Genomic DNA, 25,469 nt, shown 5'->3' on the forward strand with positions numbered 1-25,469 from the left:
GGGCTAGTCCCTCACTGTTTCCAGGGAAGCCCTCTGGGCCTGATCTAAGAACTCCCCAGGCTCCATCCAGCCTCTGGGCCTTGAGTTTGACACCCCTGATCTAGTGCATATGATTGAAATATTTCCCCCAAAATTGTGTCTATATTCTTTAGGAAATGCTAGGACAACAATTTTCCTTGTATATATTTTAAATGAAAACAAATAGAAAAATTAAATTTGAATCATCATAATTCTACTGGACTTTCTTTTAGCTGACTTTTGGTGTATTACCTCAGGAGGAATTTCAGACCAGTAAGCTCTCTTCACTTTATTTCATGGTCCCCAAAGAAGACCAGCAGTACATTGGGATCATCCAACTGCTTCATCATTTCAGGTGGACGTGGATTGGGATATTTTCTGTTCGTAATAACAGTGGAGAAAAATTCTTACAGAAAATGCAGCCCTTACTTTCACAGAATGGAATATGTTCAGCATTCATAGACAGGATTGATTCAATATTACACTTTGAAAACATGGAAGAAATTTATCTAGGAATGTTCATTACTTCAATTAATATGTTGAGTAACAAATCAAATGCATTTCTTGTCTATGGGGAATCCGAGATAATTATGTGGCTAAGATTTGTAATATTTATGTCAGATCCTGAAAGCAGGAAAACTGCCTTATTTGGAAAGGTGTGGATCGTGACTGCAATGACTGATTTTGCACTAACAGGTGTTCAAATAAGTTCAGATCTCAAGATGTTCCATGGGGCTCTTTCCTTCACCATTCATTCAACAGCTGTTGTAGGTTTCAGGGAATTTCTTCAGACCATCAAACCTCTTTCAGACTCCAGAGATGGGTTTCGACAGGATATTTGGGAACAGTCATTTGACTGTTCATTTCCAAAGTCAGAGTTACAAGAAATACAAAGTAGGAGATGCACTGAGGAAATGAAGCTGGAGGATCTTCCTGCACCTCTGTTTGAAATGGAAATGACTGGCCAAAGCTACAGTGTCTACAATGCTGTTTATGCTGTGGCTCATGCTTTGCAGGCTTTAGACATGTTGAGGTTCAAAAGGAGGAAAACCATGATGAGTAAAAACCCTGATCTTCCACAGCTACAGCCTTGGCAGGTATTCCATTTGCACTGGAGGCTTCTTTTATTTCAATCAGCAGTTTGAAATAGAATTACGTTTGGAACCCATTGTGGAAACTCTTAATATATTCTGCATGGGTGGATAAAATAGAAATAGAACCCTTTCTTGACAGTAATTATTTGGGGAAAAATTGCCTTCAGAAATTCTGGCTGCTCCATAATAGCAGATATTTACAATGCAAATAGAATAGAATAGAATAGAATAGAATAGAATAGAATAACAGAGTTGAAAGGGAACTTGGAGTAGTTCTAGTCCAACCCACTGCTTATACAGGAAACCCTACACCACTTCAGACAAATAATTATCTAATCTCTAATCTACCCAATTCCTGCAACCGTTCTTCATATGTTTTAGTTTCCAGTCCCCTAATCATCTTTATTGTTATTCTCTGCACTCTTTCTAGAGTCTCAGCATCTTTTTTTTTACATTGTGGCAGCCAGATATGAATGCAGTATTCCATGTATGGGGTTATGAAGGCAATTTAAAGTGGTGTTAACTGTTCAAGTGATCCTGATTTAATCCCTCTGTTTATGCAGCCTAAAACTGGGATGGATTTTTTTGGCAGTTGCTGGACACTGCTGGCTCATATTTAAATGATTGTCCACGAGGACTCCAAAATCCCTCCTAAAAATTACTACTATTGAGCAAGGAACTACATATACACTACCTGTATTTATTTTCATGCCTAAATGTAGAACCTTACTTTTTTAACCATTGAATTTCATTTTATTAGATAGCCTCCAATGTTTAAGTCTGTCAAGATCTTTCAGTATCTTGAGTCAATCTTCTTGAGTGTTGGCTATTCCTGCCAGTTTGGTGTCATCTGCACATTTGATGAGTTCCACATCTTTTCCCCCCTCCAAGTCATTGATGAAGATGTTGAAGAGTACTGGGCCTTAAACAGAGCCTTAGGGTACCCCACTGCATACTTTCCTTCATGTAGATGAAATTCCATTGACAACTACACATTGAGTGCAGTTGGTCAGTCAGTTATGAATCCATCTGATGGTGATGCTGTCTAACCCACATTTTTGTACCTTATCTAGTAGTAGGTTATGGTCAACTTCATCAAATGCCTTACTGAAGTCCAAGTATATCAACTAATTTTGTCACTTTGCCAAAGAATGCAACAAGATTAGTCTGGCATGATCCCTTTTTGACAAAACCATGTAGGTTTTTGGTTTTTACTTTGTGGGGTTATAGTTTTTTCTGATTCATTGCTTGATTATCTTTTCCAGAATCTTCCCTGATATTGAGGTCAGGCTGATAGCTCTGAGGTTTCCTGGATCTATATTTTTCCTTTTTTGGAGATAGGAACTACATCAGCTCTTTTCCAGTCCTCTGGCTGTTCAATGGTGCTCTAGGATCTTTGAAAGATATAGTTCAGTGGTTCTGCTATCCAATCTGCCAGTTCCTTCAGAACCTTCTGGTGTAATCTATCCAGTTCTGGTGATTTGAAATCCGTTAGGGTAGACAGGTGCTCACATACCATTTTCTTCCCAATTTTAACTTGTTTTTTTTCCCTTTGTGGAAAGAGAGTGGCAAAAAACAAGTTGAGCAGTTTTGCTTTCTCCCTGTTGATTGTACCTTCTTGACACTTTCTCCCAGCAATGGACCAATTGTTTCCTTGTCTTTTTTCTTGTTTTGAAAATATTGAAGCTTTTTTTGGTCACAAGTTGTTTATTAGACAGCCATTTCATTGAAATGTTGTAGCATCTTCCAATTGAGCTGGCTGTTTTACTAGAAATCATTCAAGGCATCTTGCATCTGTGTTATGTTGTTCTGTACAAAACACATACCAAAAATGATAAAAAATATTTAATAAATCAGCATAGCTTGAGCAATAATAGTTAAAAGGATAATTTATATTACTTTTTGTTATCTCTCCAAAAACTAATCAATTCTCAGCTAATTGACTAACTACGTTTTCTGTCTCTTTGGGATATTTAGAGGCATCTTAGGCCCTTTTTAAATGTGGCATGCATAGTATGAAACAACCTTATATTTGCAGAATGAGTCTCTATCAGTCTCTAACTCTCATTTATCTATTAAAGAAAGCTTCTGTCTCAAATTCTAAAATCTGGAAATTAACCAGATCTCAGACTCTCAAATAGCTTTGTACCAATGAGTAAATATTATACATTATCTATCTTGAATTAGTTTTTGTTAGTAAATGGAGAAAGTTATATAATTCCAAAAGCCTATTTTCATTCCGATTCTCTGCATTGTTATACTTCCGTAAATAATATCAAATAAATCAAAGAGTTGACATATATATTTCCATACAATATTGATTATAAAATTTCTAAGTTTACGTAATTATTAAGAGTTATTGGAAAGGGCAGAATGGGTGAATGTAACTTGGATATCTTTTTGTCTTCTCTATTACGTTGCTTTTAATTCCCTCTCTCTTTTATCCCCTTTCAATTAGCTCCATTCATTTATTCAAGGCATTTCTTTTAACAATTCAGCTGGGGACAGAGTGTTTCTGAATGAGAAAGGGGAAGCAACTGATGGATTCGACATCACCAACTTGATCACTTTTCCAAATAGATCCTTTCAGAGAGTTAGAGTTGGAAAGCTCGATGTAGAGGCTCCCAAAGGGAAGGAATTATGGGTTGATGAAGACATGATTGTCTGGAGTCCAGGTTTTAATCAGGTATCAAATTAGTGAATTGACCATGTCGTAATCTATTATGATGCCATATTGAACCTAATCTCAGTCAAAATCTGATTCCTGGATTTTAAAGAAAGAATGGAATACTATTTTCAAATGTTGTTGATATCAAGCACTCATTAAATTGACAAAATGACATTACAATACATGTTGGCATGTTTGGTTTGCACATCCATTAGAAATCACAAGAGTAGCCATTTTTCCATGAAATTGCTCCCCTGTGCAATTATTTACTTCCCCTGCTCTTCAAATAGGACCTTTTCTACATCATTATGGTTTCCACATCTTTTTAAGTTGCAGAGGAAATTAATAAGTTCAGTATTACTTTCCATGACATAGTTACAAAGTGTTATGATTTGTTTGCCAGGTTCCTCCATTTTCTCGATGCAATGACCCCTGTTTGCCTGGATCCTGGAAGAAAGGAATTGAGGGGGATCAGTTCTGCTGCTATGACTGTGTTCCATGCCCAGAAGGGAAGATTTCAAACCATAATGGTAGGGTAGTAATTCTACCATTTTCCATTTGACTTAAGGAAAAGTTTAATAAAATACTTCTATGCATAACTTTAATAAGGAGATTTTCGATAAAATGGAATACCAATAAAGAAGAATATTTGTAGCTCAGGGTTGAAATGAGGGATCCTTGGGGCTCTCTGAGCTTACTTGTTTTCTTGCAGATGTTTCATTACCCTAAGTAGGTAACATATAATCACTGCTAGTAAGGAATGCTGTTTGCTTTCAGTTGTCTGGGTATCCAGAGTAAGGACTTTATTTAAAGTAGCACAAATACAGTTCTGCAACCCAGAACAACAGAAAATGGAAAGGGAGCATCTATGCAACACATTTCAACAAAATGCATTCCCACACATCTTCAACAAAATGTTCCTAGCCACTCAATCCAATACAGCACAACAAACACAAACCCTAAACAGAATTACACTGCTATACATCAAGCATATCTCAAAAGCCACCAAACAACTTGGACAACCATATAGAATCAGTGTAGCACATGAGCCAACTAAAGCCCATCAAAATTTCCTAAGCAAACCAAAAGACGGAACAAGCACAGAAGAAAAACAAGAGTCATGTAAAGGTACAATATAAGGACTGCAACCACCAATAAATGAGATGAACATGCGGAATACTGTCAAAATCTATCCATGAATACCAACTGGGGTCAGAAGACATGAACATAATTCTTTAATTTCACAATCTTTAGACAGATTTAACGGTAGTTTCAGTTGGGAAAATGTGACAATGCTAGACCACACCAAGTCCAAAAATGCCAGGGAATATCTAGATACTTGGCACTCTCACAAATCAGCCATCAATCGACCATAGACATTAACAGCATCTAATGATTTTGCAAAAGAGGCAATCAATGATTTTGCAAAAGAGAACAAAAAAGACTCCAGCATCTCTCCACCACTAATCAGCACCAATATCATCATAGATTAACTCCAAAGTTAACCTCAAACCAACAATCAAGTAAACAACACACCAATCAAGAAGCAGATGAAAAGAAAAGGGGCATTGTGCCCCTTAAAGATCATATCGATTCTAAATTGGTGTATACTGAGGGGGAGGGGAGACTTTTAATGGTTGAATTGAAATTTGGTCGATATAAAATTTTGCTGGTGTTCATATACACGCCGAACAATAATCAAAGTACCTTTTTTAGAAAGTTGCATCAAAAAATTGCAGAGTTAGGCTATGACTACATATGTGTGGTGGGTGATTATAATGCTGGGGCAGATAGGACAATGGACTATAACCCAGGAAACATCCAAAAGGGAGGGGGAATTAAGAGAAAGGAGGAGAAATCTCCCCAAAATCTTTGAAGACATGAGGGAGGAATATGAATTAAAGGATGTATGGCGTGAACTCCACCCACAGAAACAACAATTTACTTTCTTTTCACATAGACATCAATCCTGCTCTAGGATCGACATGGCTTGTTTGACACCAGAAATTGGGGATCTGATTAAGGAAGCAGCAATCGAGGTTAATACCTGGGCCAATCATAATCCACTCTTATTGGTATGGAAAGGAATAAGGCAGGGGAGAAAGAGAAAGAAAGAGAGAGCAGACATATAGCTCAACTGCAGAATAGTAAAGGGGAATTACTTGAAATCATGGGAAATTTTTCAAGGTTTTTTTCAACAACTATATAGTAGAGGGGAAATTTCTGAGGACCAAATTAAGGAATTTTTAGATAATGCAAATCTACCTAAGATCTCAAATGAAGCGAAAGGGATACTAAACCAAAAGATAACAATAGATGAATTAGAAAAGGCAGTCAAAAAAATGGAAAACAACAAAACTCCTGGCATGGATGGTTTGCCAGTTGAAGTCTATAAAACTTTTTTGGAAATCTTAGGACAAGAGATGATTGTAATATTTAATGCTGTCTTGATGGATTCTATTGCACCGAAACCGTGGGCTGAGGCCTATATAACCCTTTTGCCTAAAGCTGGAGCTGACCATACCCAAATTAAAAACTATAGGGCCATTTCACTTTTGAATGTGGATTATAAAATCTTTGCAGCTATACTGGCAGATAGACTTAAATTCTTCCTTAGCAAATTTATACACCCTGATCAGAACAGCTTCCTGCCGCAAAGGCATTTGAAAGATAATGTTATAATTATTTTGGATGCCTTCGAATATTATGAAGCCCAGCCGGACAAAAAAGTGGCCTTTATGTTTCTCGAAGCACAAAAGGCTTTTGATTGGGTAAATTGGAAGTTTATGTTTTCACAATTAGAAAATATGAAGTTTGGAGAAAACTTCTTAAACGCAGTTTGGGCAATTTATGTACGACAAATTGTGACATTATTGGTAAATGGAGAAGAGGCGGGTGATATTGAGATTGGTAAAGGCACAAGACAAGGATGCCAGTTATCCCCCTTACTATTTATCCTTACATTAGAACCCCTTCTTAGAATAGTGAGGAGTGATATACAAATTAAAGTGTTACGAGTTAAAGCTCAGGAATTTAAGGTCCAGGCTTTTGCCGACGACCTTGTTTTTATTCTGGAGGATCCTATGGCTTCTGGGATACACCTTTTACATAAAATAGAGGAGTACAGCATGATAGCGGGGTTATGTATAAATAAAGAGAAGACAAAACTGTTAATTAAGAATATGACTTTGAACCAGAAAAGGGAAGTACAAAGCCTGTTAGGGATTAACATGGCCCATAAAATACAATACTTGGGAATTTGGTTTACGGAGAGATGTTCCTCTATCAAGGTAGATAATTATATGAAATTACTACAACAGGTATCTAAGGATATGACTAATTGGAGTGGTAAACAACTGTCTTTGATGGGCAGGATTGGGACAGTTACGACACATGTACTATCAAAATTTTTGTTTTTGTTTCAAACGGCACCGACTAAATTGGACAATTTTTTTTTAAATCCTTGGAGCCAATATTGGCTCGATTTATATGGCAAGGCAAGAAAGCACGAATTAAAGCCCAAATGTTGCAAAAACGTAAAGAACTGGGAGGATTCGGAGCACCCAACTGGGAAGCATATTATAATGCAGCAATTATGACAGGGGTGAAGGATTGCGTGAAGTTGAGTAGAAGGCGCCTATTGGCTATAGAGGGACATGACCTCCCCCAGGGATGGCATGCCTCCCTTTGGCAAGAAAGAGATACTCCCCATAGGTACTTCATGGGACATTATATTCAGAAGTTTTTGATGGGGGTGTGGGAAAAGATGAGGAAAAACTACTACCGTATTTTCACGACTATAAGCCGCACTGAAAATCCTAAAATTTGATCCAAAATCGGCAGTGCGGCTTATAACCCGGTGCGCTTTCTATGTGGAAAAAGATCTCCCAGCTGCTTTGCTCCTCGCGACTGCAACAGATGTCCAGAAGCGGCTTTTGGGGCTAATGGGGATTGGATTTCCAGCTCGATAGCCCCTGTCGCTTCTGGACGTCTATTGCAGTTGTGAGGAGCCGAGGAGAGTGTGGAGAAGAGCGCGTGACGGTTCTTGGCGCTTCGGGAAGCGGGAGAGGCGCGCGGTTTGATTTCTCCTCCCTGGACGTCGCAGCAGCAGCCCCAAGCGCACCGATCTCTGTGTTTTTCGCATTGGGGCGTGCTGCAAGAGCATGCCCCGATGCGAAAAACACAGGGATCGGTGCGCTTGGGGCTGCTGCTGCGACGTCCAGGGAGGAGAAACCAAGCCGTGCGCATCTCCCAGCTGCTTTCGGTGCTTCCTGGAGCGCCAAGAACCTTCGTGCCGCTCCTCGCGACTGCAACAGATGTCCAGAAGCGTCGGGAAACGTGCGGCTTATAACCCGGTGCGCTTTATATGTGGAAAAAGTTTGAAAAATTAACGTTAATTGATACTGCGGCTTATAATCCGGTGCGGCTTTTGGTTGTGAAAATACGGTATCTTAGGGTTCCGTGTTGGTTGGCACCGTTGGAGGCGTTAACGCATCCCAGTGTATTTAACTGGACAAGAAACATAACATATAAAGATATTATGAAAGAAGGTGGCAAGATGAAAACAAAGATGGAAATATAGCAGCAGAGCAGGAATCTGGAATGGTGGGAATATTTACAGACTAGAAATAAGTTTAAAAGTGATAAGGAATGGTTTGGGATCTACCCAAACTCTCAGGGGCTAGATAAGATTTTGTTTGGCGGAGATAAAAAATTGTTATCAAAGATTTATCAATTTTTGACCTGTCAAGATGCTAAAGAAGAGATGGATAAAAGCCTTCTAATAACATGGGAGAGAAATTTGGCTATGAGATTGAAATGGGCAAATGGTGGGCTCTATGGAGTAAGACTATTAAACTTAGAATATCTACAGCGTTTAAAGAAAAAGTATACAGGATGGTTAATAGATGGCACTTCCCCCCAACGAGGTTAGCCAAAATGTTTCCTGGGTTATCTCCACTGTGTTGGAAATGTGGAAGAAGGGATGGCACATTCTACCATATTTGCTGGTATTGTACTGAGGCCACGAAATACTGGAGAAGGATTCAAAACTGGCTAAAAGAGGTTACCGGGGCAAGCATGGAATGCAAAACTGAGAATTTTCTACTAAGCATGAAACCAAAAAACATGAGTAAATCTATATGGCATTTGAGCCTACATATAATTGTGGCCGCAAGAATAATCTATGGACAATTTTGGAAATCTATTACCATACCATCGGAAGACGCCATTATTAAAAAGATCTATGAATGTGCAGAAATGGACAAAATGACGGGTTGGCTGAGGGACAAAGGAGAAACGGAACACTATCTTAGCTGGAACCTATGGTATATGTGGGCGACAAGAACAGCAGGGACTTAAAACGGGGAAAGTTAAATAGCAATTGTTAACAATGGGAACTAAAAGTGAACATGAGTATTGTAATAGATCCCTGAAGATTGTAACGAGAAGATGCTGCTTAGAGACTAAACAATGAGGAAGGGGGAAAAAAGTTGGGCTGGGAATGACTGTCACCGTGGGGGGGGAGGGGTGTATGTTTAAAGTTGTATTTTTATTTGTATGTTTTATTCTTTAAAAAAGGTATAACTAATAAAGATTATTTTAAAAATGAGAAGTTGCAAAAAAGCCATCAGTAAACAGTTCAACCAAAGACTCTCTAAGTAGGTCCCCATCCACATAGACTGGCAAGACATTTTGATGGTATTTAGTTTGGGTAGATGAAACATTTACATGGAAACAAGCAAACTCAGAGAACATGAAGGACTCCTCAATAGTATGGAATGCCTAGATGAAAAGAAATATGTTGATTTTCCTTCCAGATATGGAAGATTGCTTTGAATGTTCTGAAGATCATTATCCAAATAAAGAAAAGAATGGATGTAAAGTGAAAAAGCTGGTTTTCCTAATTTTTGAAGAATCCTTAGGAATTGGTTCAGCCTCAGCAGCTCTTGGTTTCTTCTTCTGGACCTCTTGGATTCTTGGAATTTTTATTAAGAACAAAGATACTCCCATTGTCAAAGCCAACAACAGGTCCCTCACCTATACCCTCCTTGTCTCTCTTCTGCTCTGTTTTCTCTCCTCTTTGCTCTTCCTCAGCCAGCCTGGAAAAGTGACATGCCTTCTCCGACAATCAATGTTTGGCATCACTTTCTCAGTGGCCATTTCTAGTGTACTGGCCAAAACTACCACTGTAGTTGTTGCTTTCATGGCCACTAAACCTGGATCTCAGATGAGGAAATGGGTGGGGAAAAGATTGGCCTTTTCTATTGTCATTTCCTGCTCTTTCTTCCAAGTATGTATTTGCATTGTTTGGTTGTCGATATCTCCCCCATTCCCGGAGTTGGACATGCATTCACAGCCCCAAGAAATGATTTTACAATGCAATGAGGGGTCAGCTTTCTTCTTCTACTGTGTCTTGGGCTACATGGGTATCTTGGCCATCGCCAGCTTTATTGTGGCTTTCCTTGCCCGTAAATTACCTGACAGCTTTAACGAAGCCAAGTTCATCACCTTCAGCATGTTGGCTTTTTGCAGTGTGTGGATCTCCTTCTTTCCAGCCTATCTGAGCACAAAGGGAAAAGCCATGGTAGCTGTGGAGGTCTTCTCCATTTTGGCCTCCAGTGCTGCATTACTGGGATGCATATTCCTCCCAAAATGCTACATCATTGTTTTCCGCCCTGACCTCAACCACAGGGAGCTACTCACAAAGAGATGTTAATTTCTGCCTCAGAAAAATTGCTTTAAAAATTACTAGAATGACTAATACCTATACGAAACATATAAGTGATAGGGGCAGAGGGGCATTTCTGTCAATCAAAGATGTGTGTAGGATTTTTATGATTATTTAGATTTATTATTTTTGCCCATTTCAAAATCTCTGCTCTTGTTTCTTCATTTTCTCCATTTCACAAGATTCTTTAACATAATGCTTTCTCCTTTTCAACATGTGCATTTAACTTGATTTTGGTCATCTAAGATTGTTATTCCCTGTTAGGATTTTTAAGATATTAATGAACATCCAATTATGTCTGATATTTGCAGGGGCATTACATGAATTCCTAAAGCATTACATAAATACATTAAGTAGTATATTTCAATTTTAAAATCATAAATTTATCACAGTATCAATTACTTTGTATTTGTCAGTGTTCTTTCAAATGTAAAATTTATTGAGTTTGCAATTCTTGTAAGCTTAACTGTATTTTAGAAAAGCATGACCATTATTTGAGTATATTCCTCTGCAAAGACTTTAAGCAACAAATTAGATTATTTCAACCTTGGTATGTGCAATTGTTTTTTTCTCCTGCCTGATATTAATCTCCACTCCTTCAATTGTTTTCTGGGGAACAATGGGAAACATCAGAATGCCATATGATGTAAAAGCAGAAGCAGAAACAGCGCTGACCATGCAACAGTGGATGTTATGCTCCACAATTTATGCAATCTATTCCCTTTGACAATGTTCCAAATAATACAAAAGATGGAGAATTTGGTGCATCCAATATCTGTCAATTTCAAACTGAACCCGGCAGGAGCTAATTCTCATTTCTCAATTGCCACATATTGTGGAGATGTCCGTGTGGGGGCAGGGGGGGAGAAGTTGGAATGCATTGCCAGACAAAGCCCCAATCTTTCTCTTTGGAATCAAGGTCATCTCCATAGACGTCAGAATAAGAAGAAAGGGAGTACCTAAATAACCATTTATTTGGACAATGTGACTGTAGACATGTTCATGGTCATGTGGCTGGCATGCTGAAATGCTTAAGGTGCACTGAATGCTGTTACCTTCCCACCAAAGGTGGTTCCTATTTTTTTACTTGTATTTTTACATGCTTTCGAACTTCTAGGTTGGCAGAACCTCGAACAAGTAACGGAAGCACACGTTGTTACGCAATGCTAGGAATTCAAACCACCGAACTGCTGACCTTTCTGATCAACAAGCTCAGCCTCTTAGTTACTGAGCCACCTTGTCCCCTTAAGAACCTGACATAATTACAAAAATGTATTTTCATTCTGCTTCAATTCATTTTTCCCTTCCCTTCGGTTAGGAATATAATCTAACTGTTTAGTTGGCAACATATAAATAATCTAACCATGCTGTACCTGTTTCTTTAAATCATGCTGTAAATGTGATTAGTTGCTGTTTCCTCAATCGGCCATAGGATGGAGCCAGAATTACTGTTAGATGCTGATCTAATCTGAGTGTTTGGAAGCTGGCTGTTAGAAGTGCCATATAGTGATCAACATGAGGTATTGTATGTTTTGCACTTGCTAGCAAACTTTGTGTACTGGACTGTTTGTATGATTATGGACTATGTTATTTATAGTGAATAGTGAAACCTGTACTGGAGAAGAGAAGTTGGAGACTCTACCTGGTCCTCTGTTTGAGTTGCAGATGACTGGCCAAAGCTACAGTATCTACAATGCTGTTTATGCAGTGGCACATTCTTTGCATCAGGCAGTGAGATCAAAATCCCAAACGAGAGATATTCAAAGTTCATCACCTTCAGCATGTTGGCCTTCTGCAGTGTGTGGATCTCCTTCTTTCCAGCCTAACTGAGCACAAAAGGAAAAGCCATGGTAGCTGTGGAGGTCTTCTCCATCCTGTCCTCCAGTGCTGCATTACTGGGGTGCATATTCCTCCCAAAATGCTACATCATTGTTTTGCGGCCTGACCTCAACCACAGGGAGCAACTCAAAAAGAGAAATTAAGTCTTTGTGTAATATTTCTGGCTTTGACAAATTGCTGAGGAAAAAAAAGAGAAATATTGTTTGCTATCTATAGGAGACATATTGAAGTCATTACTTCTGACAACAGATGATTAATGGAGAAATTATCCTGCTCACTAAGATTTATTATATTTGCCAATTGGGAAAGAAATGCTCATGTTGTGGCATTTGTAATTATTATCCAAGGTTCTTTAATTAAACAACTTCTGTCTCAAATTAAACACCTTCTGAAAGTGTTCTTAGGGATGTAATCTTAATCTTGGGTTGTTTGTGTATGTGTGTGTGTGTGTGTGTGTGTGTGTGTGTGTGTGTGTGTATGTATGTATGTATGTATGTGTGTATATATATGTAGAATATGAAGAATATACTCTGTGGGTGTGGCCTGCTTTGTGGGAGTGGCTTGCTGGCCATGTGACCGGGTGGGAGTGGCTTGCCAGCCATGTGACCAGGTGGGAATGGCTTGCTGGCCATGTGACCGGGTGGGAGTGGCCAAGATGATGTCAGCATTCCCAGTCAAGATAGAGGTATAAATTACACAGAAAAGAAAGAGGCATCCATACACCTGAATTTAACTTCAAAGCAGTGGCAACATCTTAAATTCATTAAATAATAATGTTTGTTAGGGCTATGCACTGTTTTTGAATATACAGGAATGTAAAGCCCACAGCATCTGTTTGGTACTTTTTAAAGAAGTGGATTTTCCTGGATTCATGAAATATCTACTTTAAAGAGTTGTGGGTGGGGTACTATATTTATGGTCTTATACTCTCTTCAGTACTTTGTTTGGAACAGAATCCAAAGTACCATGCAGTCCTAGCATTTGTACTAAAGCTAGGCAAGTTATTTTACATGGTTCTGAGCACTCCTCCAGATCTGCTCAATGAAGCAGATGTTGCAAAGTACTCCCACAACTTTCCAATGCTTTGAAAACCCACCAAATGATTTATACAAGCCTATTTCAAACTTTCTTCTATATGGCAATCAGGGTGGTTTTACATATGGTTCACAGGTGGTCTGTTTTCCAAGTACTTAGAGGGCCAAGAACTGCCTTTCCTAGATTTCAGCTTTAGCTTCCTTGAATGTTAACATACCTTAAGGCCATTCAAATATAGACTAGCTCTGATCCTGGAACCACATCACATGCTTCATATATTAATATCATATTCAATGTAATCATTATTGCTAAAAAAAACAGGCAGCAGTTAGAGTTGTTTGTAGCAAAACATGGGCAAGAAACAAGACGTTGATTCACCACCACCACCCCTATTTTAGCTTATTTCTGTCTTATCTAATATTTTCCTGCAATTCTTCCACAATCCAGACTACTAAAAAGAGTTATACATCTGATATTTTTAAAATAAGTTTGATGTCCAACAGATTTCTTACTTATTAATATGAACAGGTTCTGATCTGTTGCTTAAAAAAATAAATTCATAAATATAACTCCAATAAAAAAGAATAGCATGTTGGAGTACTGAAAAACCCAGCCAAATGGGAAAATCCAAAGAAAAAATATTGGACTTCCTGCTAAGAAGTAACAATTTATATATAGTATGCACAATTCTTTTAGTTAAATTATTGTTGAACAATTTATAATAGTTGTATCAAAGTATTATTCTAAGATATTTGCCACTATTACCTAACTTCCTAGATGTTCACTATTGTCTCTCCCCTCCCTCCCCACAAGATTTGAGGGCATGTGCAACAGTTTTGATGAAAGTTGCACGATATGAAACTTCTCTCCTTTGAAATAAGGTTTGGTTTTAATTCTCCAATGAATCAAAAGGAATGTTTCAAGCTTGTTACACAGCATTTGTTTTAGCTTTCCATAGCTCTCCCCAAAACCAACCAAGGAAGATAAAACCACAGAAATCTAATAATGTTGTGCACAGCTTTGCACTAAATTATCTGTATAGTAAGCCAAAAATAGTTTAAGATTATAATTAGCCCAGCTGTTTCCCCCATTAACATGCAAATACATTTTTCTTGTTCAGAGACTGCATGAGAAATTTCCCAGTCCTTGCAAAATATCCCACATCCACATAAAGGGAGCAGCGCTTTCTGGCGGCCATGAGGCCCTGTGCTATAAGTGAGCCCGAGATCCTTGCAAGGCTGCAAAAGGTCACTGGACTCACTTATAGTGCAGGGCCACAGCAGCCCCCCTGCCCCACATTTAGTTGCAGCTTACTTATTTCCTCAGTGTCAGCAGGCAGCAATAGAGAGCCAAACAGAAAAAAAAGGTAAGTGGGTTTAGATAGGGTTCCTAGAGGTGGGCAGGGAGATTGGTGAGGTAGCCAATCAGTGAGCGGTGGGCGGAGCTAGGAGAGTGCAGATGGGCAGGGGGAGTGAACCATGGAGCAGCTTCCAGATGGGCAGGGGCAAGTGAGCGAGCGAGGGACAGGGTCGGGGCAGGCATTCCGGAACTTACTTCTGGGTCCACTGGTGGAAACTACTCTCAACGGTTTTGTAGATTTGACCAACCGGTTCTACCGACCTGGTGCGAACCAGTAGGAACCCACCTCTGGTATAGCTCCACTCCCAAAAACACTGCACAAGGGACTGAAGTCTTGATTCTTCCTAGAGTTGTGATGGCAAACCTGGTGCCACAAGTGCATATGAACAGAAATGATCTTTTTTTGGCTTCTGGAGGGCCTCCAGGGGGCGGAGGGAGGCTGTTTTCACCCTTCATGAAAGCCTATGGAGCCTGGGGAGGGTACAAAACAGGCCCAATGGACCTAGTTCATTTCTGAACTTCCAGTAGGCCCATTGGGCCCATTTTTCACACTCCCCAGGCTCTGGAGGTTTTCCTGGAGCCTGGGGAGGGCAAAAATAGCCTTCCCCACCCCCCAGAGGAAAAACTAAATTCAACTTACTAAGTGTGGCACCCTTGGGAGGAAGTGTTGGAGGTGGCTGTGCATACATGCACATGTGGGGGCATGCTTTGCATAATGGGTGCCTGCACACGCGTAGGCTATCGCATGCTCGCACATGAATTTTGGGCACCCAACAACAAAAAGCCATCACTGTCCTAAGGGCTTTGAACTTTTGTGCAAGTGTGTTCTGAATCGGAAACTGAAGCAATAGCAATAGCACGTAGACTTATATACCAGTTTACAGTGTTTTAAAGCACTCTCTAAGCTGTTTACAGAGTCAGCATATTTCCCCCCAACAATCTGGGCCCTCATTTTACCGACCTCAGAAGGATGAAAGGCTGAGCCAATTTGAGCCTGGTGAGATTCGAACTGCAAAACTGCAGGCAGCCGGAAGCAAGCAGTGGTGGGATTCACATAATTTAACACCTGACTCTCTGCCCTAATGATTTTTTCTAATAACCAGTTCACCAAACTGCTCAGAAAGTCTAGATGTTGGAACAGAACAAGTATGAATTCTCCCTCCTTCCCTCCCTCCCTCCCTCTCTGAATTCCCCAATATTAAAAAGCACATATGAGATAAATGTAAAACATGTTTTAGTTTTACATTTTTGAAGTATTAGTTTTATATTTTTCAAATATACTTGTCCACTCCTATTTCTTATTCTCTCCCCCCTTTTTGGGGGGGGGGGGAGGAAAGTGTGAATGATTGTCTATTTCACTTTCACATTTATCTGGTTTCTAAAGGATTTTCAAATCAAGACCAGTTAATGTGTACCAGACAGTTGATTTTTGACCATTTCATCCAACATTTTGGAAAGTAATAGATTCCTGATTCATTAATTAAAATTAAATCTTTGTCCTCATTTCTAGAATGAGAGCAATGTTGTAGCTTCCAACTTACCAATTCCATTTCGCCACTATTTTCAAAACAGGTTAAGCATCAGTCACTTATCATGTCACCCCCCAAAGAAGCAAAGTTGTTGATCAGACATATAAAGAAAAAAAATGCCAGGTTCCACGGCAATTATGTCCCTTATGAATGACTGCAATCATTCCATTATTCTAGAAGGCCACAATATCAAAAGTTCTGCACAGAAGGGAATAGAAATTTAAAAAGAATCTACATAAATATTTCAAGAGCCACACAGAGGAAGGAAGGAAGGAAGGAAGGAAGGAAGGAAGGAAGGAAGGAAGGAAGGAAGGAAGGAAGGAAGGAAGGAAGGAAAGAAGGAAGGAAATAAGGAAGGAAGTGGTAATGCTGACTCTGTGCGATTCATTTCCACAAGGTTCTCTTCCTTCTTTTTTATCTGCCAGAAGTTCTCCTTGAAGATAGTCTCAGACATTTTCTCCATACAGAGAGAAGAATCATAAAATCAATCCTCCTGGTGTCAGGATGCACAAAGCAGTTACTCTGAGTTGCCCTGCGAGTGATGCTTTCCCTGTTCCACATGAGTGGTATCAACCTGGTGACCTCCTCATTGGTGGGATGATGTCTCATTTGATTTACCATTTCTATCAAACTCTATTCAAACAACATCCTTTTGTCAACCTTTATGATTCACCAATGTAAATATTTTCCTTTGAATCACCTGACTTATGCCCACAATAGCAAAGAATCATTTATATGACTGTTTGTATAGAGTTTTTCATGGACATGTAAGAATTCTTTGTGTTTTGAAAGTGGTGACAGAAGAGGGAACGTTATTTATGTTTGTTTCATTAACAACATTCTTGTGTCAAGCATATTTGATTGCATGGGAATTATCAAAAATAAGAAGGCTAAAAAAATTCAGCTCTGCCACATTTCACATGACAAAAATAAAGGTGCTTTTTCAAAAGGCAACTGGATATTCTTGGTTTTTGCTTTGAAAAGATTTTGCTTCTCTTCCAAGAAGCTTCTTGTTCTGGTTCAATTCTGGTTTAGTTCTGGAAGCTTCTTGGATGACAAGCGAACTCTTTTCAAAGAAAAAAAATCCTCAAGAAAGTCCAGTTGTCTTTTGGAAATGCACTTTTGGGACAGCCATGACCTGGATGACTGAGAATCTCCATAGACATAAATATTGGAACTTAGTTAAATCTATTGGCATTCTATTTTACTGAACAGGTAAGGAATGGTAGGATAGAGTAAAGGTGTTTTGGTATCTCTACCTGCTGCAGCCTATAGTGGACCTTACATAATGATTCTGGGGGAGCTAAGAATTATGAAATTCTTTCAGAACTGGAAAGATTCAGATGAGCAAGATGTATGAGTTTAGAGAGAATTTCACCCTTAATCTATAGTTCATTCTAATTCTAGTTCCTAGAAAACTGAGAGTAATGGGATTATTCTTATAAAAGAAAGGAACTGGAGTTATTCCATATTTACATTTTTCATAACCCTAGAAGCACATCTGTAAGACATTAGGATAAGAGATTATGTAAAGGGTTCATTTTTGGGAAAAACAAGGCTATTCAATGCCAGGTCAGCCTGACATTACTGGAAACTGCCATGGCAGTGTCAGGAAGCTGCCATGAGGAGATTGATAGTCTTGTTATGGGGAAAATGACAGGGGGATTTCTGGTTGGAGTAGCCAGAAAGTTTGTATAACACAGTTATGTAAGGGTAGTGAACTGTAACTCCAAATGTATTTTAGCCATGTATTCGGACCTATCCAACATTTTCTTTATATCTTTCATGGTTGAGAATCGTTTTGCAAAAGACTATATACAAATATATTTTAAATAAATATGCTTTTTATTGTTCATGGTCTCTCTGAGTTGAAATGAGAGGTTATTTTTTCTCACAAAAACTAAATCAACTGAGAAAACAACAAGCCATGGCATTCAAGTTTAAACTGAACACTAAAGTTACAATTTCAGAAATTAACATAGTATGTCTTATGCTGATTAATTTTCTGAAAAAAATATTAAAGGGAATAAATTGTGTACAAAGTATATTTGGACTGATTAGAAAAGTAATTAATACTTCACTCAGAAACAGGTTTTGGAGTTGTCAGATATACAATGACCATCCTAATATAATTTGCAAAATTATGAATTATGATTATTTTGAAAAGATGTGCTCAATCTATTTTCAGTGTAACAACCAAATTCTACCAACACGTCCTTGCCTTGGCCTTTGCAATGAAGAAGATCAATGAGGACTCCCAGATCTTACACAATGTCACTCTGGGGTTTCACATATGTGATAGTTACTACAACCCAAGGATGACCTATCGTAGCACTCTGGACCTGCTTTTCAAATCCCAGGAATTTGTCCCTAATTACAAATGTGATAGCCAGAAGAATCTCATGGCCATCATTGGAGGGTTAGGTTCTGATACATCATCTAATATAGCTGAAGTTGTAAGTTTGTTCAAGATTCCCCAGGTAAGTATGGAGGAGATGAGCAGAAAAATTATGCACTTTGTTGTTATGACATACTTACTGAGAATCAGATATTAGATTTGCAGTAAGACATTCTGCAGACCTTAAGGTATAATACGTAGGACTATTTTATGAAGCTACAAAGCCAATCATAGAAGTGGGTATCTAGAGTCATTCCATACCAAAGGGTAGATTTGAATGTAGGACACCCTGGCCCTGTTTAAACAAATGAACTATTGTAATGTGCTTGAAATAATTCATAGGAATTCCATTCAATATTAATATTCCTAAAGAAATTGAGGAAAAATTCCTCCTTTGGGTATTTTTTACAAGAAAACTAGATCCAGACAGATTGGATTTGAGCTAACAACTCAACAGAATATTACTCTGCTTTCTTTCAGCTGACATACGGCTCATTAGCCCAAGAAGAGTTTCAGACCACCAAGCGACCTTCACTTTATTTCATGGTCCCAAAAGAGGACCATCAATATGTTGGAATTATCCAACTGCTTCTTCATTTCAGATGGACATGGATTGGAATTTTTACTATGGATAACAACAATGGAGAACATTTCTTACAAAAAATGCAGTCCTTACTTTCCCAGAACGGTATTTGCTCATCGTTTATAGAAAGGCTTTCACAACTAATCCATCTAGAAAACTTTGAAGAATCTTATCACGCAATCGAAAGTATTTTCATTAGTTTGAGGAATAGCAACAGCACCACATTTCTTGTCTATGGAGGATCAGGGACAATTGTGTGGCTGAGAGCTCTCATGTTTCTAGCAGATCCCGAAAACAAGCAAATGGCATTATATAGAAAGGTGTGGATCATGACTGCACAGATTGATTTTGTGCTCTTTGGCTTTCAAATCAGTTGGGATCTCCAGATGTTCCATGGGGCTATTTCCTTCAGTGTTCATTCAAGAGCAGTTATAGGTTTCAAAGAGTTTCTTCAGACCATCAAACCTCATTCAGGCTGCAGAGATGGGTTTCTGCAGGATGTTTGGGAACAAGCCTTTGATTGTTCATTCTCAAAATCAGAATTACAAGAAATGTCCAATAGGCAGTGCCCAGGAGAGAAGAAACTGGGGGATCTTCCTGCGCCTGTGTTTGAAATGGAAATGACTGGCCAAAGCTACAGCATCTACAATGCTGTTTATGCTGTGGCTCATGCTTTGCAGTCTCTACACAAGTTGAGGTTCAATAAGAAAAAAACGATGATGGTTAAAAAAACTGACCTTCCACTTCTGCAGCCTTGGCAGGTATTCTTTCTGCACTGGACACTTCTTTGATCTGAATGATAAGTGAGATTCATGCTTTTTAAGGAAGCCTGGGTCAGAACAGTTTCAGTTCTCAGTGTTGTCATGGGGACAGAATCGCGGGGGGAGTGCATTAAATGCATATTGTCAGCTGCTGTCAGATCTCAGATTACTGCAGAGGGTTTGGGAGGGGTGCACCTTATATGGTACTGTGATTAATGACCCAGACTGAGGGAAGGGAAGGAACAGGGGTAAAGTTTAGAGATGAATCAAACAAAGCACAGGCTTGACTGCGAACAGAACCTGCCTAATGGCGCTCCTAATAAATGACTGGTTTTGTATTGAAAACCTGACTCGATATTTATGAATCAATTAGGGCATTTTTAGGAAATCTGACAAACAGTTTGTAAGAAAAAAATGGAATACAATGAACAAATATGGCCCATCATGAAGCATTAATCGAATTGACAAAATCATCTTACAATGTAAAAGTCAGGTTTTCTTTTAACTCAATAAGCAATTTGATCTAGAATTATCTTTTGAACCTATGGCGGAAAGTCTTAATATTTTCTGCTTATCAAATCCAGTTAGTTATGAACATCAAGAAACTACTCTATTGTTAAGTAACACATTTAAGGGATCCTGGTTTCCACACTGAGTTTCCTTGTCAGAAGGTGGCAAAGATCGTAAATGTGAGAACAGGTCATAATGTGAAAAGTGTTCTTCAGTGCCTTCGTAACTTCAAACAGTCACTTAACAAGCTGTTGTAAATAGAGGGCTACCTGTATTATCCTTCCTATCCCACTTTTTTTTCATTCTCTTTCGCATAGCTCCATCCGTTCCTAATGGCATTTCTTTTAACAATTCAGGGGGAGAAAAGGTTTCCCTCAATGAAAAAGGGGAACTAATGGGTGGATTTGATATCATCAGCCTCATCACATTTCCCAATCGGTCTTTTCAAAGAGTGAGAGTCGGAATCATGGATCCGAGCTTTCCAACAGGCAAAGAATTATTCATTGATGAAGATCTGATTGTCTGGCACCCAGCTTTTAATCAGGTATGAACTCATTTGATGGACTGTAACTTGACATTTTGTGATCCGAAATACAGATCTCGGTCTCTGAAACCATACTTAGACTCTTTAGAAATCTAATTTCAATGTACATGTTGTGGCCAGCAGAGCTGGCAGCAGAATCAGAAAGTGAGGTGGCTGGGGAGGAACATGGGCCAGTAATGAGGAAAGCTCAGATGAGGACTCTGTGTTGGAGGCAGAGAGGGAACTAGACAGCAGTGAGGCAGAAGAACAGCTGGAGCCTGTTCCCAATGTGTGCATGGACAGACCTGCCAGAAGACAAGAACAACTAAGAAATCAGAGTCGACTTGGGAGTAACGCCATATCTTGGAGGTGTTTGGCCCCTCCCAGAGGAAACAAAAGAGGAGTGAACAGGAAGGATGCTTTTTGAAGGAAACAATTCATTCCTTTGGTCATTTCAAGAGTGGTAAGTTCTGTTTGTGACTGTAAGAGACTCTGTGCCAAGTTTTGCCTTGCCCTGCATTTGGAAGCTAGTTATCTGGCAGCTCTCCAAGCGAGATAAGGTTCGTGTTGATAAATATAACTCTGAAAGACTGTTTGCCAAGCCTTGCTTACTGTGAATGAAAGTAATTCACAGTCGTGTAAATAAAAGAGGTTTAGCCGGGACCAAGACTTTGCTTCCTGTTTTTTAAGGAAGCCTAGGTCAGAACAGTTTGCAAGAAAAAATGGAATACAATGGCCCATGATCAAGCATTAATCATATAGACAAAATGATCTTGCAATGTAAAAGTCAGGTTTTGTTTTTAGTTGCAATTATCTTTCAAATGATGGACATTACCTTATTTCTATAGCATTGTCATCTCGCATATTAATCCACTCACCTTGCCTTTTTCCAACAGGCCCTTTAGCTCATCATTGTAATTTCAACAACTTTTAATGTATAGTATAAATCCAGCTAGATAATATATAGTAGCCCTCTGGGAAGTAAAGAATTCTTTACCCCAATTAAAGAGATTGATTAATAACTCATTAATAAAGGTGTCCCAGGATAATGTTGAAGAATCTACTCTAAGTTGGTCACTTGTCAATCTTTGGTTCCAGTTATTGAATCAGATTGGATTCTGCAAGATTGTTTTTAAAAAAAAATCCTTTGCAAAAAACATTTTATGTTTATTACCAGGTTATTCCAATTTCTCTGTGTAATGACCATTGCTCTCCTGGATACTGGAAGAAGGAAACTGAAGGAAAACAATTCTGTTGCTATGACTGTGTTCCATGTCCAGAAGGGAAGATTTCAAATCAAAAGGGTAGGTTAGACATTCCAGCAAGTTTTCAATGGTTGATTTATCAAAGATTGATTTAAGCGAACGAAAAGGAACAGTGGTACAATGGTTAATGATGCTGGAGAAGGTCATTAAGTTCCAACGGTTTGACTCCTAGTACTGAGTAGTGTGGTGAGTGCCCGTCACTCGTCTCAGCTTCTGCCGATCTAGCAGTTCAAACTTATGTTATATGCAAGTAGATAAATAGGTACCACTTTGGTGGGAAAATGAGTAGGCATTTAATGTGGATGGTTAGAATCCTGCTGGCCCTGCACTTCCCATTTATGATGCTCATTTGCGAGGCAGCTCTGGTGGAGGGATAGGACTACATTTTGATGCTGCAGGAAAGGCAGAGCTGGTGCAGAGCTAGCTTGTCCCCTTTCAAGACATTTTGCTTCTCATCCAAGAAGCTTCTTCAACTCTGACCGGATGGTGGGGAATGAAAGCTTTTTCAAACTGAAGGTTCCTGTAGTCTGCAATTTTTTTTGCTGGAAATCCATTCATACTCCCAACCATTTGAAGGGTGCTCATCCCAAACTGCATAGCTAAATGTGAATAGATGTTCTCAGTGATCCAGGTCATGGTTGTCCCAAAGGTGAATTTTAATGATCAGCTGTCTGCAAAGAATAGAACTCCTTCCATTTCTCTCTATCCACTTAGAGCTGGGTGATTGAGACTCTTCATAGACAAACAGAGCTAGAAGTTTTAGGCAGCCAAAGTAGTAGTCTGTATTAACATTATAGTCTCCTGGCTAATGTAACATTAACATATACCCTGTTTTCCCAAAAATAAGACCTCCCTGGATAATAAGCCCAATCGGGCTTTTGAGTACATGCACTAATATAAGCTGTCTTCCAAAAATAAGCCCTCCCCAAAAATATTGCAACACAGTAGTAGCCATGAGATGACAACACTCACTGCCTCTAGCACCTCACAAATAATAAGACCTCCATGAATATAAGGCCAAACTCTTATTTCAAGGGTCAAAAGAAAATAAGACCCTGCCTTGTTTTTGGAGAAAGCATGGTGCTAAATAAATAAGTACATTTAAGCAAACTGTAATACCCTACCTCAGTGTCAAAATAAATAATACTTTTTAGTTATCCGTGAATATTCATTTTTATAGCTGTGACTCACAATCTGTTGTTTAGGTCAATACTCTCTGTTACTAGAGATGTGGATATATCCTCAAGGTTTTCTTGTCCATGTTTTGGGAAAAAAATGGGGAAAGTCCAAATGGCCTCCATAGCAATACAATTTAAAATGATACAAAGGGTTGCATTTCAAAGAATATTCGTCCTTCCATTTCTGCTTTGTTTTCTGCCAATCCTAAATTTTCCATTTGGGGAAAAACTGAATTTTCATAGAAAGATGATCCATTTGGAAACCAGTGGAAAGAACTCAAAGGAATAACAACTGGCACGCATTGAGAAAGTATTATGAATACTATGGAATGTGTAGATGAAAAAAAATATCCTTGATTTTCCTTCCAGATATGGAAGATTGCTTTGAATGTTCAGAAGATCATTATCCAAATAAAGAAAAGAAAGAATGTATCCTGAAACTGCTGGTTTTTCTAACTTTTGAAGAAACCTTAGGAATTGGTTTGGCCTCAGCTGCTCTTTCTTTCTTCCTCTTGACATCGTCGATACTTGGAACTTTCATTAAGCACCAAGATACTCCCATTGTCAAAGCCAACAACAGGTCCCTCACCTACACCCTCCTTGTCTCTCTTCTGCTCTGTTTTCTCTCCTCTTTGCTCTTCCTCAGCCAGCCTGGAAAAGTGACCTGCCTTCTCCGGCAACCAACTTTTGGCATCACTTTCTCAGTGGCCATTTCTAGTGTACTGGCCAAAACCATCACTGTGGTTGTTGCTTTCATGGCCACTAAACCAGGATCTCAGATGAGGAAATGGGTGGGGAAAAGATTGGCTTTTTCTATTGTCCTTTCCTGCTCTTTTATGCAAGTATGTCTTTGTATTGTTTGGTTGTCAATATCTCCCCCATTCCCTCAGTTGGACATGCATTCACAGACCCTAGAAATGATTTTACAATGCAATGAGGGGTCAGCTTTCTTCTTCTACTGTGTCTTGGGCTACATGGGTATCTTGGCCTTTGCCAGCTTTATTGTGGTTTTCCTTCCCCATAAATTACCTGACACCTTTAAGGAAGCCAAGTTCATCACCTTCAGCAAGTTGGCCTTTTGCAGTGTGTGGTCTCCTTTTTTCCAGCCTATCTGAGCACAAAAGGACAAGCCATGGTAGCTGTGGAGGTCTTCTCCATCTTGGCCTCCAGCGCTGCATTACTGGGATGCATATTCCTGCCCAAATGCTACATCATTTTTTTCCGGCCTGACCTCAACCACAGGGAGGAACTCACAAAGAGAAATTAATTTCTGGATCAGAAGAATTTCTGGAAAAAAAACTAGAATGACTAATACCTATATTTAACATATAAGTGATAGGGGCAGAGGGGCATTTCTATCAAATAAAGATTTGTGTAGGATGTTTATGATTATTTAGATTTATTATTTTTGCCCATTTCAAAATCTGTGCTCATGCTTCTTCATTTTCCCCATTTCCCAAGATTCTTTAACCTAATGATTTCTCCTTTTCATTACGTGCATTGAACTTGATTTTGGTCATCTAAGTTTCTTATTCCCTGTTAGGATTTTCCACATATTGATGAACATCAAATGATGTCCGATGTTTGCAGAGACATTATATGAATTCCTAAAGCATTACATAAATACAGTAAGAAGTATATTTCCGTTTTAAAAACATAAATTTATCACTATATCATTAACTTTGTATTTGTCAGTGTTCTTTCAAACATCCAATTTATTGAGTTTGTAATTCTTGTGTCATCATTCCAAGTATCATGCAGAATTAAATCAGAGTCCAAGACAAAATGATCCTTAAACTCCCAATTTAATAAGTCAGACATCTTAGCACCTCTGTGGAATCTCAATTCTTGAAGTTACATCAGATTTCCACCCAGTTGAAAGTTCATGATCTTGTCCCCATACCCAAAAATCCATCACATGGTCCAATCTTTTTCTTCCATGGTGGCATATCCACCCAGCTGGTTCCTGTCAGGTGCGG

General features: G+C 38.9%; 1 protein-coding gene and 1 pseudogene across 1 annotated transcript; both read left to right on the forward strand.

Annotated features, from left to right (window-relative positions):
- Positions 1-281: 281 nt before the first annotated feature.
- LOC148046783 (vomeronasal type-2 receptor 26-like) lies at positions 282-10,498 on the forward strand. Its single transcript, XM_087714954.1, has 4 exons — positions 282-1,115; positions 3,571-3,798; positions 4,184-4,310; positions 9,600-10,498. Exons 1-4 carry the CDS (start codon positions 315-317, stop codon positions 10,496-10,498), a joined length of 2,055 nt encoding a protein of 684 aa, XP_087571080.1. The 5' UTR covers positions 282-314.
- A 7,373-nt stretch (positions 10,499-17,871) lies between these two features.
- Positions 17,872-24,757, forward strand: LOC148046784 (vomeronasal type-2 receptor 26-like; annotated as a pseudogene).
- Positions 24,758-25,469: the final 712 nt, after the last annotated feature.

This window comes from Thamnophis sirtalis, unplaced genomic scaffold, assembly GCF_051295495.1.
Source record: "Thamnophis sirtalis isolate CommonGarterSnake01/CBP01778 unplaced genomic scaffold, rThaSir2_p1.2 scaffold_4, whole genome shotgun sequence".
Taxonomy (NCBI): Eukaryota; Metazoa; Chordata; class Lepidosauria; order Squamata; family Natricidae; genus Thamnophis; species Thamnophis sirtalis.

Bases quoted from the DNA above. Each gene is read 5' to 3' on its own strand.
- LOC148046783 (XM_087714954.1), top strand. From the start codon at position 315: ATGGTCCCCAAAGAAGACCAGCAGTACATTGGGATCATCCAACTGCTT. The intron at 1,116-3,570 runs GTATTCCATTTG...CCTTTCAATTAG, and splicing joins CACAGCTACAGCCTTGGCAG to CTCCATTCATTTATTCAAGG. The intron at 4,311-9,599 runs GTAGGGTAGTAA...TTTTCCTTCCAG, and splicing joins GAAGATTTCAAACCATAATG to ATATGGAAGATTGCTTTGAA.